A 17474-nucleotide genomic window follows, 5' to 3' on the forward strand; every position below is an offset into this window, starting at 1 on the left:
TAAATAATTCATTATTGACCATTTAATAATTTGTGTATATGTTTTGGTGTAATCCAATGGATTTAGAGACCTTTTCCACTGAAGGTTCAGAGCCAGCATTTTTATCACAGTTTGGAGCAGAGGTAATTAACATGCTGTGCTCCACATGTTGCTGGACTCCAACTCCTATCAGCCCTAGCCAGCACAGCCAATGGTTAGGAATGATGGGAAATGTAGACATGCAACATCAGGAGGGCAACACGCTAGACGGACCAAGAAACAGCATTTCGGATTCTCAGTGCTGGGCTTTTGAGGTTGCCAGAGAAGAGATTTAAGCTGCATTCCAAGAGTGTTCCCAAGTATACCCCTTTATTTTCTCCTTTATGATGGAAAGGTTGCAATTCACTTCTTAAAGGAAAATGCTGTTTTTGAGGGCGTAGCAGTAATTAAGGGAACTCTTGTCTCCCGTCCCGGAAACTGAGTGTTTAGTCCATACTGATAAGGATCCTAAGGAGCAGTGCCATCTGATAATTGCAGAACTTAGTTGACTTATGGGAGCCCTAAAGTCCTTCCCTAAGAGTAATCCCAAAAGAAGTGTGGCATGGGCTCTGTGTGGTGGAAGTACTCACAGTATGCAAACCCTCTTTTCTGAGCAGATGAAAGACATTTTGCTGGTTATGATAGTTGTTAATTTTGTATCAGTTGCCCTTTAAATGGTAAGAAGAATGTCTCAGAAGCTGTAATGGGTGGAGACAAATTTGGAATAGAATTGGAAAATGCATGCTCAGTTATTAGCAGAATCAGGACTGCACTTTATGATCCTTGATGGGGGACTGGCACCTTGCCTTCTGATTTTCATTATATGTTCTTTGCAGGCCTTATATAATAGATTGGTTCCATTAGTTCATGGAGAGAGGAAATTTTCAGCCATTCAGCTTGCACGCCTGAAAGTAAGTAGGCTTTTAAACTTTCAGTAATATTTTATGGATTCTTTTAGGAGACCTTGGGTCTCTTAAAAATAATAATGAATTTAAACTGATTTGGCTTATAATAATTAGAGTTTCTATTTTTTAACTAATAAGGCCAAAATAATACCCCCAAACAAATATAAGTTCAAATGAATCAGTCATTTGTCCCCGTCTCATTGTGATTTATGTTTATGTAGTCAGATAGAATTGTGTTGTCTCTGCAAGAAGGCATTATTTGATGTATTTCAACTTCATCACATATTCAGTAAGTGAGATTGTCACAGTCTATAGAAAGTGTCTCAGCTTTTAAGTTGCAACCCGGATGTAAGGGGGAGAGATTACAGAGAACCTCCCCATCTCATCAGGAGCAGTTCGTCCCCACCAGCCATGAAAGCGCGGGGTCTGAAGGGGCCAGTCAGGAAGCGGAGAGAGAGTGCCAGGTCTCAGGTAGCAATGGGAGAGCCCCTGCTCCACAGGCGGGAAGAGAGAGAGGCGGGGGCAGGGAAAAGACAGAGCGTAGACCCTTTCCCCCGGCACTGGAATCAAGAAGGAGGAGAAAGGGGAGGAGATTCACTGTCCCGAGGCTGTTATGTTGGTCAAAGTCGCGAAAAGGGGAGAGTCGTTACTCAAGAGTAGCCGTAACAACCCCTGACACCAGTGTACCTTTATCTGGGGGTAAGGCCTCTTGAACCCAGTGGGGCTTTTTCTGAGTAAACACACATAGGAGTGCACTGTTCGAGCGTGTTGAAAATTTATCCAATCAGACAAACTAGTCAACTCCTACTAGGCAGCATCTAAGTCATAGGTTGGCAACGTCCGGCCCATGGGCCGGATGCGGCCCACGGAGGCCGTTTATCTGGCCCATGAGCCGCCCAGTCACCGAGCCACCCGCTCAGCAAGTCCCCCATGCACTGCGCTAAACCAGTGCAGCACAGCACGGGGACTCACCGAGTGGTGCCGGAAATTGCTTCAGTGCATGTCCAGCACATGTCCGGCCCACGGATGATCATCCGTCGGAATGATCTTGCCCACGGCTGGAAAACGTTGCCAATGCCTGATCTAAGTGACGTTGATGGTTGTTTGGAAACTACCTTATACCTTACATCAACCCCAATGAACTATTTCTGTGCTTTCGAGTTTTTTACGGGTCTAGAGAAACCTGCAAATAACACTTTTTAACTTTCAGTTTCTGAAAATATATGTAACAATCTCCATATAACCCCCACCCCTCAGGAAACATTCCCATGCATGTACAAAGTCAAACATTAAGCAGATTTTATGATACTTTAGAGTTTATTATAGCAGCTAGGAGTCTTAAAAGTTTGTCCCAGTGTGAGGCATGGGTAGCTGGTTGTAGGGGGATAACATTCACCTTTCCAGTGTGCTGATTAAACATGTGCCATACAGTTTCAAAATATTATTTGGACTTTGCACTCATTAGTGCTCTTCTGGTTGATGCTTTCCTGCTTTTTCCATAAGAGCTATGTTCTATAGCAGGCATTCCCAAACTGCGGCCCTCCAGATGTTTTGGCCTACAACTCCCATGATCCCTAACTAACAGGACCAGTGGTCGGGGAAGATGGGAATTGTAGTTCAAAACATCTGGAGGGGCAAAGTTTGGGGATGCCTGTTCTATAGTCTATCCCACCATGTCTCTAAAGTTAAGTTAGTAGCTGTTTTCCAATATTGTGTTAATATATTTCTAGTTGCAGACATAAAAAGATTAGTAGGTCCTTAAACAGTAAATTCTTATAGCCACCTATAAACAGATTAGGTTGATCACCTGTTCCATAATAAATACCATTTTCCAAAGTAAATGTCCAGGTTTGCATTCCCATCACATATGGAAATATGAACCTAAATGTTGGCATCCTCTCCAACAAAAAGGACTTGAATGAGAGCTTAAACTGTGGCATTTTACAGGTGTGTGGTGGCATCTGTGAATTGTTTTTAAACTATTTTCTCTCATTTTAGGTGACACTGACTTAAAAGATTTTTCCCTCCAAAGTTTTTGCCAGTCTGCATTATCAATTTCACTGAGTAAATCTGTTTTCCATATAGATTTTAAGGAGATTACATCCCCTGTCATCACATCACAGATAATCTTGTAGATATTTCAGGGTAAATTTCTGAATGTGTAGATAGAAATTAAAATTAGTCGTTCAATAGGTTTTAAGGCTCTGGTGGCTTGAAACAATACTGTTGGGTCAGCAGAGAAATCTATAATTTGGTGCATGGACCACCAATTTGTTTCAAGGTTACCTAATTGTGCTTTTATTTTTACTCCAGTAAGAGGTTTTATTCCCCTACAGAGGTCTCTTATTGTGTGTAGCCCTTTTTGTTTCCAGCTTTTGAATTGCGATTCTCTAGTTCTTACAGAATAAAGGGTAGAAATAGTAAGGCTAATTGGAGATGTTGCTGGGGCCAGCTTTTTGGACTGTAAGGTCTGCTAAAGCAAAGGAATTGAATATATATTTTTAGGATAATGAGTTTTAAAGGGTAATGCCTCGGCTCTTTTTTTATTAAAAGAGTCCAACTCCAATAATAACCATGAGCCCTCAGATGAGCTTTTCATTATGAAGGAAAAAATTGTATACAAGTAGCATTGTCATACTGTAAAAGGTGTGTGAATTCAACTGGAGAGAAATATTCCCTTCAAGCAAACAAGGTCCTGATTGATCAGTATTGGACAGAGAGTAAAATCACCTTCAATTGCATGTGGCTACTTCTGGTCAGTAGGTCTTAGGGCAGTATGCCTTATGGACAGTTTCACTGTTTAATCTCACAAAGCTCCTTCACCATGGACTTCCACTAAAAAATATAACTGGATGTCAGCTGGCCTTTGAAATGATGAGCTGAAAGCCAATCTCCATTGAGCTTAGCATTTGTGAGATGGTCATGTGAACTCTTCAGCACACACCATTGTGGTTTGAATTGGCCACAGCATGCATTGTGGTGGGTTTTAGAACTGAGTAGGTGCTTATGTAGCTTTTTCAAGGAGCAATCTTCTTCATGTATCATTTTTATTTTTGGTTTCTTTTTCTAGAGGCTGGGAATAACAAAAATGGATCCTGACTCATTAACAGCTGATGAGATTAGCAGATTTGCAAGACTAGACATAGACACATCCACGATAACATGGCATAGAGGTAGGTGTCAGAATATAAGAGGAGCCTGCTGGATCAAATCAAAAGTCTATCTAGTGCATATTGTACCATGGTGGGCCAGATGCTTGTGGAAATATAAACTGAACTAAGTTTTCTTGATAATAGCAGGCACAACTATTACAGGCTATTATTTATGCCCTTGTTATTGGCTTGGACTGTTTCCAGAAAAACAACAGATTTCTAAATAAACATGGTCATGATTTTTCTGTATGTTCTTTTTATTTCTAATGTGGAGAATGGAAGAAATATCCCTTGTAGCTGTGGGAATGTTCAGGGATGTGGATGAGGAGATATTGTTTAATATATCCTATCCCCGCTTGCGCTAGCAAGCACCAAACTTTAGCAGAGTAAAAACATTCCCCTTTTTCAAAATACACAGCAGAAAATGCGTTTGCGCAGGCTTGATTTAAGCCACTAAAATAAAGTGTATTTTCCTGGTATTTCCCCTTTTTCCCTCTTAAAAGACACAACACAATGCTCTTAAAAGTATAAAAGATGTTTACTTACAAGCATCCTGAGGTACAGCACACTCAAGAGGTAGACTTGCTTAGTTAAAAGGTAATATATACATTGTGAAGTTCACTTATAAGAAATGAGACTCCATCTCATCTCTCTCTCTAGGCTGGAGGCCTTGAGAGAGAGACTCACTAAGATGTGTGTAGTCCAAGAGGTCTGGTCCAAGAGAGGAAATGGCTGTTTCCTTCAGAATTTATCTATCACCTTTCCTATCTAATTAGCATGTAAAGGAAGAGGAAATTAGGCTTAGTCATGTGTTCTCCTCAGTCCTCCAAGTGGACTATCTAGGGATTGTTGTGACTTGACTGCACTTAACCCTTTGCATCCCACAGTAGCAAGCTAGAAAATGCCATTGTTTTTTCTTTCTTTTAATATCCTGAAATCCCAAAATGTTTTTAAAGCTGTGATTTTAGGAATCCAGACTGTTTGTGCTTTCTGCAAAAGTCCAAAATAAAGGCTGGGAATTTGCCTTCTCCGTGCAGAAAACTTGGCAGAATAATCTCCTGCAAGAGGCAAAAAGAGCCTAGCCCAAAGGAAGACAAACCATACCCTTTCCTTCCCTGCCATAGGACTTGGTTAAAGGAAGGTGTTGGAATTAGACACCAATGGCTTGCTAGTCTGTAGACACTTTCAGACTCCCCCTTGTTGGCTACAACCCAGTGCTGTACCTACTGACTATGCCTCCTGGCACCATACATTCAGCAGGGTAGTGATTCAAAACGATGGAGTTTTAAACAAAATGATTTAGTGATAGTCTGGTTGCAGATAACCTATTTAAACTTTGTCTGTAGGAAGTACCATGCTTTTTTGACCCTTGCCATTGGACATGGATGTTTTCGACTGTATTGTTTTTTAAAAGAGTGCCTTCCCTTAAATTTTAGCATTTTAAGTAGCAGTAGAAAACCAGCTGCATCTTTTCAACAAGATAAGAATATGCATTTCTTGTAAGCCCCTAACGTTTTCCTTTTCATGTTTCTGTTCATACTGTAGTAAGTATGTAGTTGTTTAAATTCTTCAGATTATATACACATTCCCAACATCCCTCATGTCTGTTTTCAAAGCATAATCTAGATTATTCAGATGGTATTTGTCTAATAAACAATATATAGTAAGCATAATCAGAAGTTGTTTAAATCTTCTGAGATTTTTAAAGCTTTTATATCATGCTCTGAACTGACATTAATACTCAAAAGTATATTGAACATACTGATAGGGTGTAGAAAATATTACAGAAGCTCTTGTTTCACATCCTAATTTTCAGTTTTTACAAAGCATCTTTCTGGAAGAATCTTCTGGTCTTATATCCATTTTAGAGTGTTGACAACTTGAAGTCAAAGAGGAGTTTCCTAACAAAAGCCAGAATCGTATTTAGCCAATCAGAAGGAGGAGCAATCTCTGTAGCAGAATATGTTGTGATAAGGTGACATCACCATTGCTCTACCCCTACCTGAGAGTTTGCAACAAACCTGAACCCTCACAAGGCTTTCACAATATTCTGCCATGCTGCAGAGCTTCCAGTCTTATAAAGAAGTGTTAGATTTGTTACACAGGAGAAGATGCACACATTTAAAAATAAATGCCTTTATGTATCACATTAACAGGATTAGATGTAGAAATAGTTCCTTCTCTCTTTTTTTGCTAAATGTTTCTTTTTTCCTTTCAGTGGTAGATACAAATGATCGATTTCTTAGAAAAATAACAATTGGACAAGCAAGCACAGAAAAAGGATTTTCCCGTCAGGTAGGTAAAGTTCTGTCTGTGTTTGGAGAAGATATTTCTTTTGATCATTGAAAATGTTTCCTTCCTAATATATTTTCAATAAATTGTTGAAGAACTGGTTGCTTAATGCTTTTAGATATGAATTAATTTGCAGCAAATCTTGTCTTAGTGTATGGTAGGGATTCTAAAGCAGTAGTTTTCATATAGTTATCAAGTAGTATGGTAATCAACATTGCATTGATGTAGCGGGAAAATACATCAATAAATAAATATGTCTGTTTACTCGCATGTAAGTCCCCCTGCATCCAAAGGGGATACACTCTAGTAAGTTTTCACCAAAACGTAGTATAAAAGTAATCTCATTAAAAAACAGATCAGTGGAATATCAATATCTGAGAAAGTGTCCAAAAGAGAACTCATAATTGTAACTCTGCTGATAAGCCAGTTCGTTGTTGTTGTTTTTCATGCACACCGTCTTTGTTATGACATTACTAAACAGTGAGCATTGCATTTGGCAAGCCTACTTCTAAACAGTAGCCATATTTAATATGTTAGATCTAAGTGAAAGTTTACCAGATGGAAAATATTATACCACTTCACGTATTATGTGGAAGACAGAGGGCAGTTATTCTGGGTGAAGTGTCACAAAACCAGCTCAAGCTTTTTTTAGATACACTTCCCTAGAGATTTGACTGGCTATGAAGGGAGATGACAATGCTGGGCTTAACCACATGGGCTGAGCCTGAAGAGAACAGCCTTCTCACAGTCTTACAGGCACCATGCCATTTGTCAATCTTTTTAAGAACTTGTCCAGATAAAGGCTGCTTTTGGATAATCAAATTCCAGTTTAATGAACGGAGATATGAACAAATCTTGTGAATGTGGATGCAGCTGCTTTGCTCCTCCCTTTGCATGAGCCGGTGGACAAACCAGGAACTCTTCAATTAACTATAACTTTCCAGAACAAAAAATAAAAAAAAATTCATTCCAGTAGCACCTTAGAGACCAACTAAGTTTGTCATAGGTATGAGCTTTTGTGTGCATGCACACTTCTTCAAGATACATATCTGAAGAAGTGTGCATGCATACGAAAGCTCATACCTATGACAAACTTAGTTGGTCTCTAAGGTGCTACTGGAAGGATTTTTTTTAATTTTTTGTTCCGACTACGTCAGACCAACACGGCTACCTACTTGTAACTAGTACTATAACTTTCCAGTTCACCTGAGCCAAATCAATAATATTAATGGCCTTATTTATTTATTTATTTTTAAAAGTATTTATATACCACTAGATCACAAAGCCTATTGGGAAGTGGTTTACAGCATTAACAAGATTTTAAAAAAACCCATACGATTAAAGCATAAAAAGTTTAATACAATTTAAAAGCAAAAAGGTTAAAAATGAAAAACAATAAGCCGGTATTAAGTCTTAATACCCTGTCTTGTTCTGAAGCTGTTCACCTTAGTTTTCAAGTTCATATGAAACTAGTTTGCTGGCACATGCAAAGTGAGAAGTGAATGAAGCGGCTATGTGCTCAAGCCACAGAGCTCATCTGTATACAGTCAGTATGATAATCCAAACTCGGATGGCAACTATCCATTTTCTTTTATCCAGCACTGTGTTGATCCTTATCAGCTTTGCCCACTGGTAGTATACCATCTTCTTTTATTGCTTTCATTTGTAGCCCACCTTTCCATGGTAGAACTCCAGGTGGCGTTCATCAGATTCCCAGCTATGGATTAGAACTCCAGGTGTCTCTTGTCTCATATACTTGTACTTTTCTTTTTACAGACTCAGTTTGATATAGCTGTTGCAAGTGAAATCATGGCAATCCTAGCGCTGGCCAGTGGTCTGTCAGATATGAAAGAAAGAATGGGGAAAATTGTAGTTGCTAACGACAAAAAAGGGCAACCAGTGACAGCAGAGGATTTGGTATGGATCACCTCAGGATTCTTATTATTACTTTTGCTTATTAAGACACAATGCAGCTCTTTTAAAAAATCCACATTCAGATACATTGTGTATCTGGGGTGCACCTTATTGCCAGAAAAGTCAAATTTGGTTAAAACTCTGGTTTATTTTCTGTTTCTAACAACTCATCCTACCTATATCAGTGGTTTTCAAAAGGTGGGCAGCAACAGACTGGCAGAGGGGCAAAAGTTTTCAGGAACAGAGAGACTGTTCACCTTCTTCACCTTTGCCAGCAAAATATGGTAGGATTAATTCACTTTAGCAAAGGATTTTTATTAATTCACATAGAACAAGGGCAGGTTGATAGCTTTCCCACTTGTCCCATCACACCAGCCTGATTCAGGAAGAGGTGCTGCTTTTGTTCTAATCATATGTCCCTGTGTATGGTTTTGCAAGGGGTTAGAGATGTCTTGTTTGGTTCCCCTTTATAATGCTATGTTGGATCAATACTTTGAACTGAGGGAGGGACCTTTTTTCAGCCCCAGAGCCACATTCCCTTCTGGAGGTCACATTCCAGTGGTGGGTGAGTCCAGAAGCAAAAGTGGACAGAGCAGTTAATTTTTTACAGTAAGGTAGTTTATGTATATGGTCACACACCACGCTCTGTTCTCCATCGAAGCACGTAAGAGGCATTGCCAGAGTTCCAGCCAAGAAATGCAAGACTAGTGAAGGGTGTCGCCTGGAGGGGACGGTCCAAGGGGCCAGACGGAGATACTTGGAGGGTGAGCATTTGGCCACCCCTGCTGTTAATCACAGACCTTTGCACAGATAATCGAGTTATATGCATATGACTACATGCCAGCATCTCTACATCCTCTCTCCTTGAGAAATGGGCTAAGAGGATAGAACAAGTTTAGAAAGTGATGCTTCATGATGCTGTTTCTACTGCTGTTTGTTTTGATTTTTAAAATTTTATCTGTAACCTGCCTTAAGTATGATTTTATCGCAGAAAGGCAGGATATAAATGTCCAAATAAATAAATAGTTTAAAAAACATGACTTACATGCATACATTCCTGAGCCTTCAAAGGCAGGACTGGAGTTTGCAAATTAAACGTTGGGAGTGCAGCTGCAAATAATTTTTTTGTAGAATAGAACAGTGTCCTGAATTTTAGGTCTCAGAAATATTTTTATGTCACTCTGAGTGCATGCTTCCATTAACACTCAGCATGTGTTCAAAACGAACCCATTTTTAAAGTTGCTTAACTTTCCCTATATTGAAATGATGTTTTTACAAGTAGCCTTCAATTCATTATTTAATGTTCAACCTAAACCTCTAATTCCTCCTCTCTTTCATTTGTTTCATATGTGAATAATGTTTAATATACCATGCAAATATGCAATTGCTCTTAATTTCAGGGTGCTATACCTAATTTTCAGTGTACTGTAATAAAATCCAAAATACACACTAGGAGATGAAAACCAGATGCTGCAAGGGCTGGAGGTGGGAGGAGGCAGAAAAGAAAAGATAAATTGAATATTTCATAAACTCAGAGGCTCCTTTCACAAGTGTAATGGATTTTTAAAAGCCATCCTCTGTAATTGAACTACAGAATTTGTTGCCAAAATATGGTGCTCATTGAGCAGGGTTCTAAAGACTAGATTGCAATTTGGCTGTGGTATTATAGCAAGATGTTTGATAGACAGATGCCATATCTCCATGGCAAATTAAACTGGCATGCCCAAGATTAGTATTTCAGCAGCCATGAGGAATATTAAATAAATATGTAGCTATTTGTTTAGTAAGGAAGCTTCTCAAATTACTGCATGAGGACTCTTTTTTACGTTGAATATACTCATTTTACAAATAGCATACAGGTGAGGATATTGTCTTGGAACCTAGGCTCCAGTTGTGTTTGTGGTACCTTTATGTAAGGCACGCCAATGAGAGAATATCTGGATTATCATACCATGAATGTGCATTGAGACAGTTATCAAACAGAATTCAATGTTTAATCTAGGCGGGGGGGGGGGGAGTTTCTAAACCTCTGTTCCTCAGTAAAAACAATTTGTTATTAGAGACCCTGCGTCAACCCCTAAAGAGCAGGAAAATGGGTTAGGAATGCCCATGAGGAAGAAGCTTGGATGTTGACTGCCATCTTTTTTATCAATAGCAAATTGTCCAGTGCCACCTAATGCAGAACTTTCCTTCCTGGCTGCAACTGTTTGAACACCTACAGAAAAGGGCATCTGCCCTGTGGTCTTATGTCAGACTCCATCTCCCTGTTTCCTACAACCAGATGCCTCTTGGAAACCCACAAGCAGAAGATGATGGCAATAGCCTTCTGTTGTTTCCCAGCAGCTAGTATTCAGAAGCATACTGAAGACCATACTCTGAACCTGGAGATTGCATTAAACTATGATGACCAGTAGATAAGTGGCAAGTGCTGTGGCTATGCTGCTCACCTGACCTAGCTCTGGCATTACTGCTTACTGGGATGGATTGTCGGAGGGAGGGAGTGGCAAGGTTGGTGCAGTGCAAACACGCCTGATGGATACAATTCAGTGCTCCTTCCAGTGCATTTGCACTACACTGACCATACCGCTGCCTTCTCCTTCCCCATCTCCATCCCAACATACATATGCAGCAGTTAGTCAACCAAATGGTGGTTCAGGTGAGTGGCGCAGCCCCACCACACTTCTCCTAGTGAAAGCTATCGATAGACTTTTCTTCTGTAAATATGTCCTCTAAGCAAACGACCACCACCATATCTTGTACAATGATCTTGGGGAAGTAGGTGAGGCTGAAAGCAATAACAAGTCATGGCAGTCTAAGAAAGGCAAGCTACAATGTGTGGGTCTGTGCCTTAAAATATTTCCATGTTCAGTGTCTTACTTTTAAAATTGTGTTGTATTGAATTGTATAACTCAGAAGCTTTGTTACCTCCCACTCAGAGTTTATAGTGATGGAGGTGGCATTTCCAGAACTTTTAGCATCACCCTACATAATGTTTTTTACAGCTGTGTGTTGGCTAAACACTTTGATTTTTAAACCACTTTACTTGAACTTCTAATCTGCAAGTTATAAGCAGTTTCTTCTTTTTTAGGGAGTAACTGGTGCTTTGGCAGTTTTGATGAAGGATGCAATTAAACCAACACTGATGCAGACATTAGAGGTCAGTCAAATCATCTGTAACCCTAACCTTTCTCTTCTCTTTTTTTTAAAGGACTATATCTAAGTTGCCAAAGTGTTTTTCTTTTTTAAAATTGAAATTAAGCATTTGCTTGTTTGTACTGCATGACTCCTCCTTTTCATATTTAATTTGCATGGGCATTTTACAAGGCATGTTGTTAAAAGAGGGTTCCCCACTCCCAAGTCCAAGAACATTTCAATTTCTGTTAGCATTACCTGTGCTAGAAATGCAGATTTGGATTGCCCCAAGGGGAGTTCTGCCATTTCCACCCACCTCCCTTTCAGCACCCCTTGCCATACTCCACATCGTTTCTGAGATGCTCTCAGGAGCAGCCTGGGAAGAGAGGGGGTGGAGGGGAGAGGTAGGAAAGCTCCATTCTGTGATCAGTACTCCACTTACTGTTCTTAGGATCCACATGATTGTTAAGAATTGAGGCTGGAATCTATATACAAGCTTAAATCCCAGCCCACTCCATGGGAGTTAAGCATACATAAATGCCACAGAGATCACAGCCTCAGCTTTTATAGGAACAGAAATGAAGTGTCACCTGTCATAAATAAACAGTAAATAAATTGGATGTCTATTTAAAGAAAACATGGTATCTGTGAAGACGTACCCTTTTACTATATCCAAATATATATTCATAAAAAGATATTGGTGCAACTTCAGAAACAGAGGCATAGGGGCTCCTTACTTCTAAGCATGGCAGTTTTACTTGGAAGCCCCTTGGCTTGCAAAACAACAAGGAAAAAACAGTAGCATCTGTTGATTTGGATTCAGAGAAACTGTGAGTGCTGTTCTGTTCACAGAAGGAGAAGGATGGCAAATTGGGGTCGATTCCCTGCTTCCCCTTACAACCTTTGAGAATCCAGGAGGAGTGCCAGATTGGCCCCACCAATGCATTTACGCTGCATTGACCACCCTGCTACCTTAGCCCTCCTGATAAGCAACAGCGACCTGCCTACTGGTCACTGTAAACTGCTTTGAGGTTTTTCCTACAATCAAAAAATTTATGGAATAAATAAATAAATATGAAATAAATAAATACTGGAAAGCTAGTATAGTGGCTCATCTCCAACCAGTGAGCCACTTCTGGCTCTGAAAGACCCTGCAGGAGATGGTCTTCGAAGGTGCAGATAGAAGCCTAGTAGGATTATCAGCACTTCTACAAATAGAAAGCCACCTTCCGTTTGAGAAAGAGCCACTCTGAACCCAAAGCCATTATATTTTCATTTTGGATCTTTAATTAGAGAGGTTTTACATAACACATGTGCACTTAAAAGCAGAACACATGATTGCTTGGCTGAAAACTTATTTGAATGATCACATTTCTTGGTTTACATTTACGTGGTGAATTTTTAATTATTATTTTTACAAGCAGCCTTGTCTGAGCCTAATTTTGGTTTGGTTTTATTAGACATCAGTTCATGTGGTCAAAAAGGATATGTACATGGATGTTATAACAGTATTTCCATTAAAAAACTGGGAATCATGATGAGTAATGTTTATCCTAATATATACACCAAATGACTATTCAGCATGCATTATAAATCACGGATGAAATAGCCGTTAGAAGATATTGCCTAGTAAAGCAGTATAGCATCATTGTGATGTTGTACCTCCCTCTTCAGAAAACCCCAACATAATTTATCTGTCTGAGGCAGCCATATCAAAGTTTAGCTTGTGTTTGACTATGGACGTTTTCGACACTTTGTTTTCTTAACAATATTTATATGTTACTGAATAACAAATAAAAAGTACAACTATGAACAATAAAATATGAAGCAGAATTTGTATAATGGGAGAAGGGGAAATCTCAGTGACACACACACAAAAACAAATCACATGAACTTTAGTTTTAACACAAAGTTTAAAGAGCCTGGTAAAATAAAAAGGTCTTCACTTGGTCCTGAAAACACTGAAAAGTAGGCAACAGGTGAATGCATTTTTCATCCTAGGTGCCATCATTGAAAAGGCCCTTCCCCAGTATTCACCCACAACATCTTACCTGATGAGAGCATGTGGAGACAGGTCTCTGAGAATGGATAGATAAATGTGGGTGTGTGTTATAGCTTTTAAAAAGCTCTAAATGTACCCTTTTCTGTTTCCTATCAGCCCCTCAGGAAGTATTCAAATACTAGTGCTATGCATTTATGGAGCACTGTAAATCTTTCATTGGGTTATACCACTAATCAAATACTGCTTTGCAAGTGAGGACCCAAGCACAGTAATATTCACTATAAGGCTTGCTGTACAAAGCAGTAAAATACAAGAATCTATTAAACATTAAAAGCTTCCCTAAACAGGGCTACCTTCAGATGTCTCCTAAAAGTCTGGTAGTTGTTTATCTCTTTGACATCTGATGGGAGGGCATTCCACAGGACAGATGCCACTACCGAGAAGGCCCTCTGCCTTGTTCCCTGTAGCTTGGCTTCTCATAGTGAGGGAACCGCCAGAAGGCCCTTGGCGCTGGACCTCAGTGTCCGGGCAGAACGATGGGGGTGGAGACGCTCCTTCAGGCATACTGGACCAACTACTGAAATTTATTTCCCTGGCAGCAAATGATCAGTGGCAGTTTCTATTAGTTTGAAAAGAATAAATGTATATTGTATTTATTCAGTGATACTGATACCGCTGGGGACTATTTTTGCTGTTTCTGCCATTGTTCTCTGGCTTCAGTTTCAAAGTGCACATAGCAGAATAGCTATCAGATCATTGATACAAAATGCCATCTTTTGGATAACTCCCCCCACACCCCGTCTTTATATTACATTCCTTTCCTCACCCCCCTGGCCTCCTCCATTAATGAAAGAAAACTTGTGTTTTCACAGGTGGAATCACCATAGGTTCTCCCTTTCATATGTCTCCTAGAGGAATTTTAGAGCTGTTGAATCAGATAGACATTTATTAGAATCCCATGAATCAAATGCAACTTAAAAAGAGCTACCAGATACACTATTTTTCTTTTAATTACCGTGAATACTGAAGTCTTATATGTGTCTACTCAGACATAAGCCCCACTAAGTTCAATAGGGCTTGCTCCTGGGTAAGTGTGGTAATGTATAGGATTGCAGCCTCAGTGAAACTGGCCTCAGGAGCCTAAGTTAAAGCAGCTGACTTGTGACAATGAATAGTTGGAAACTGTAGTGCCAGATGTGACACTTCCCTGCGAAAAGAAGCAATGGGAAAGAGGGCATTTTTTCCAGAGTTCTTTAGTAGGCAGGAATTGCTTCAGCAGCTGGAGCATTAAGAGAAAAGGTTTTTAACTAGTAAAGCAGCCACCTGAATGTGGATACCAACTTAATCCCTAAAAGAACCTGGTTCCCGTCATATTTTTGGCATCAGCCCTGGTTAGCATGGCTGCTGGAGGGGCACTAACAGCTCTTGGGGCCAAACTAGACATGATGTTTTATCATAGAGGTAAATAACAAAAACTACAATAACCAGTGTTGGGCAGGGAGAAAAGATTAGCTGAATTGGGAGTGTGGCATGGGATGGCATAGGGGATTTTACACTTTGCCTCTGCCATAGTCCCAGTTGGAATCAGAGGCTTCCATGCCTGCTATAAAGAATGGCTTTGCCTGAGCAAGTAAAGCAGAACCCTAAATATGAATACCAGCTTAATTACTAAAGCTGCCTTATCTCTCAGTCTACCTCCTGGAACACCTAGCATACACTGCTACTAAACTATCCTGATAGGAGGATGCAGAGCTTTCTGTTGCTGCTGTGGATACAGTCTTATGGTCCTTGAGGTCTCTCAGAAAGGCTCTTTGTTGTCCTACTGCAGCCCACTTTCTCCTGCTTCACTCCAGACGATAAGCCTCACTGCTCCGCAAGAGCGATGTAGACTATAGTACAGTACAATGTAAAAGGTCTTAACTGCTGTTTTATTCTTATGCTCTGATTACAGTTCTACCTTTGCTTTTGATACTTTTAGGGAACCCCAGTTTTTGTGCATGCTGGGCCTTTTGCAAATATTGCTCATGGTAACTCTTCGGTTTTGGCAGACAAAATTGCCCTTAAATTGGTTGGCAAAGAAGGATTTGTAGGTGAGTACAAGCTCATTTTGTTTTGGAATGTTTATGTGGAGCTGGAGTAGTTTCATTTGAAATTAATGACTAAGTGCTGTTTTAACTCAAGTGATGTGTACCATGTTTATGTAGCGTCACTTTAGTATGTGATCTTGATACAGTGGTACCTCGGGTTACAGAGGCTTCAGGTTACAGACGCTTCAGGTTACAGACTCCACTAACCCTGAAGTAGTACCTCGGGTTAAGAACTTTGCTTCAGGATGAGAACAGAAATTATGCAGCAGCAGGAGGCCCCATTAGCTAAAGTGGTACCTTAGGTTAAGAACAGTTTCAGGTTAAGAACGGACCTTCAGAATGAATTAAGTTCTTAACCCGAGGTACCACTGTACTTTCTTGATCAAAAGGCATTGTTGATTTGGAATTCCATGTTTATACTTGGATCCATTTGCCTGGCTAGATTTCCACTGATATCAGAGGCAAGCTAGTTTTCCTGTCTTCTGCTCAGTTTTCACAGTGGGCTAATGTTGGTTTTAAAGGGGTGCTTTCAACTCTTTAATAGTGTTCCAAAGCAATGCAGATTGAAAGAGAACTTTTTCTTGAATTCCATTGCTAAAATTATCCTTAGCATTGAGGATCTCGAAAGTACATTTTTCTTGAAAAGTGTACCTTTTAGAAGTTCAGCAGACTCTAGAAACATAATTGATGATGATCAGAAGCAGTACTGGCTAGGGAAGACAAGCAGGGTGGTGGTGGTGAAGTGCAGTGAGAAGGAGCAAGGACAATGTTAAGCCATTACATCTGCACCAGCCCTGGATAGGACCATGATAAAACTCAAATATATGATGTTGTTGTTGTTGTTTAGTCGTGTCCGACTCTTCATGACCCCATGGACCATAGCATGCCAGGCACTCCTGTCTTGCACCGCCTCCCGCAGTTTGGTCAGACTCATGTTGGTAGCTTCGAGAACACGGTCCAACCATCTCGTCCTCTGTCGTCCCCTTCTCCTAGTGCCCTCCATCTTTCCCAACATCAGGGTCTTTTCCAGGGAGTCTTCTCTTCTCATGAGGTGGCCAAAGTATTGGAGCCTCAGCTTCACGATCTGTCCTTCCAGTGAGCACTCGGGGCTGATTTAGTTAATATTTAATATCCACAAAAGACTTGATAGATGATAGGTAGACAGACAGACACAGACAGACAGACAGACAGACAGACAGACAGACAGACAAATGTTATGTAAACGGACAAGTTAAGCAAATGGTTTATAATTAGGTCTGTTTACAGAATGACATCTTAAACACAGATACAGCTTGAACTCATTGACTCATGCTATCACCTGAAATAAACATAATGATTGTAAGCTGCTACAAGAAAAAGTAACCAATAAGTTGAATTGATGTTAACAACAACAGTGTTCATAAGAACAACAACCTCTACTGAGTGAAGCCATTCGTAATAATCAATACAAATAAGTTTTTTAATTCAACTGACACTAATTAGTCACTCATAAAAATGAACAAAAAGTAATATGATTAACAAAGGCAGAGACCAGTCACACGGAGGAGGGATAGGCCAGTGCAGGGAGCTTGTGAATGGTGCTTGTAGCTCAAGAGGGCCACAATATGCAGAAAGAAGTGGCAAGTCATGGTCTAGCCCAGTTCCCTGAAGGTCTCCATTTCAAGACTTTCTGCATGGTCAGTTCTAATACCTCCCCCTGATTTGAGGCAATTCCCTTCTCCCTCTGCAGCCCTGGATTCAGATAACATATGGTAGGTCCCCCTCCACCCGACCCTCTGGAGAGGCTTTTTAGAGGACACAGGGGACTGTGGGGTAGAAGAAGAAGGTAAAGATATGTTGCATGAGCTGCCTTCTGATTGTGCAGCATTGGATGCAACCTACTTTGTATAACATACACAGTATTCCCACTACACCCTTCCCCCACCCATACAGAAAAATAGGAGTCTTTCTGTGCTTGCACTATCAGATAATT

At 40.1% G+C, this 17474-nt stretch overlaps 1 protein-coding gene across 1 annotated transcript in view; it reads left to right on the forward strand.

Annotated features, from left to right (window-relative positions):
- Positions 1–17474, forward strand: part of MTHFD1L (methylenetetrahydrofolate dehydrogenase (NADP+ dependent) 1 like) — a 114255-nt gene that overhangs the window by 30678 nt on the left and 66103 nt on the right. The window contains exons 15-20 of the mRNA XM_035108760.3: positions 855–929; positions 3994–4096; positions 6294–6370; positions 8144–8284; positions 11370–11438; positions 15394–15505. Of these exons, the coding sequence (XP_034964651.3) occupies positions 855–929; positions 3994–4096; positions 6294–6370; positions 8144–8284; positions 11370–11438; positions 15394–15505 (577 nt within the window). The remainder of the gene's footprint in view (positions 1–854; positions 930–3993; positions 4097–6293; positions 6371–8143; positions 8285–11369; positions 11439–15393; positions 15506–17474) is intronic.

This window comes from Zootoca vivipara, chromosome 3, assembly GCF_965207765.1.
Source record: "Zootoca vivipara chromosome 3, rZooViv2.hap1.1, whole genome shotgun sequence".
NCBI classification, from domain to species: domain Eukaryota; kingdom Metazoa; phylum Chordata; class Lepidosauria; order Squamata; family Lacertidae; genus Zootoca; species Zootoca vivipara.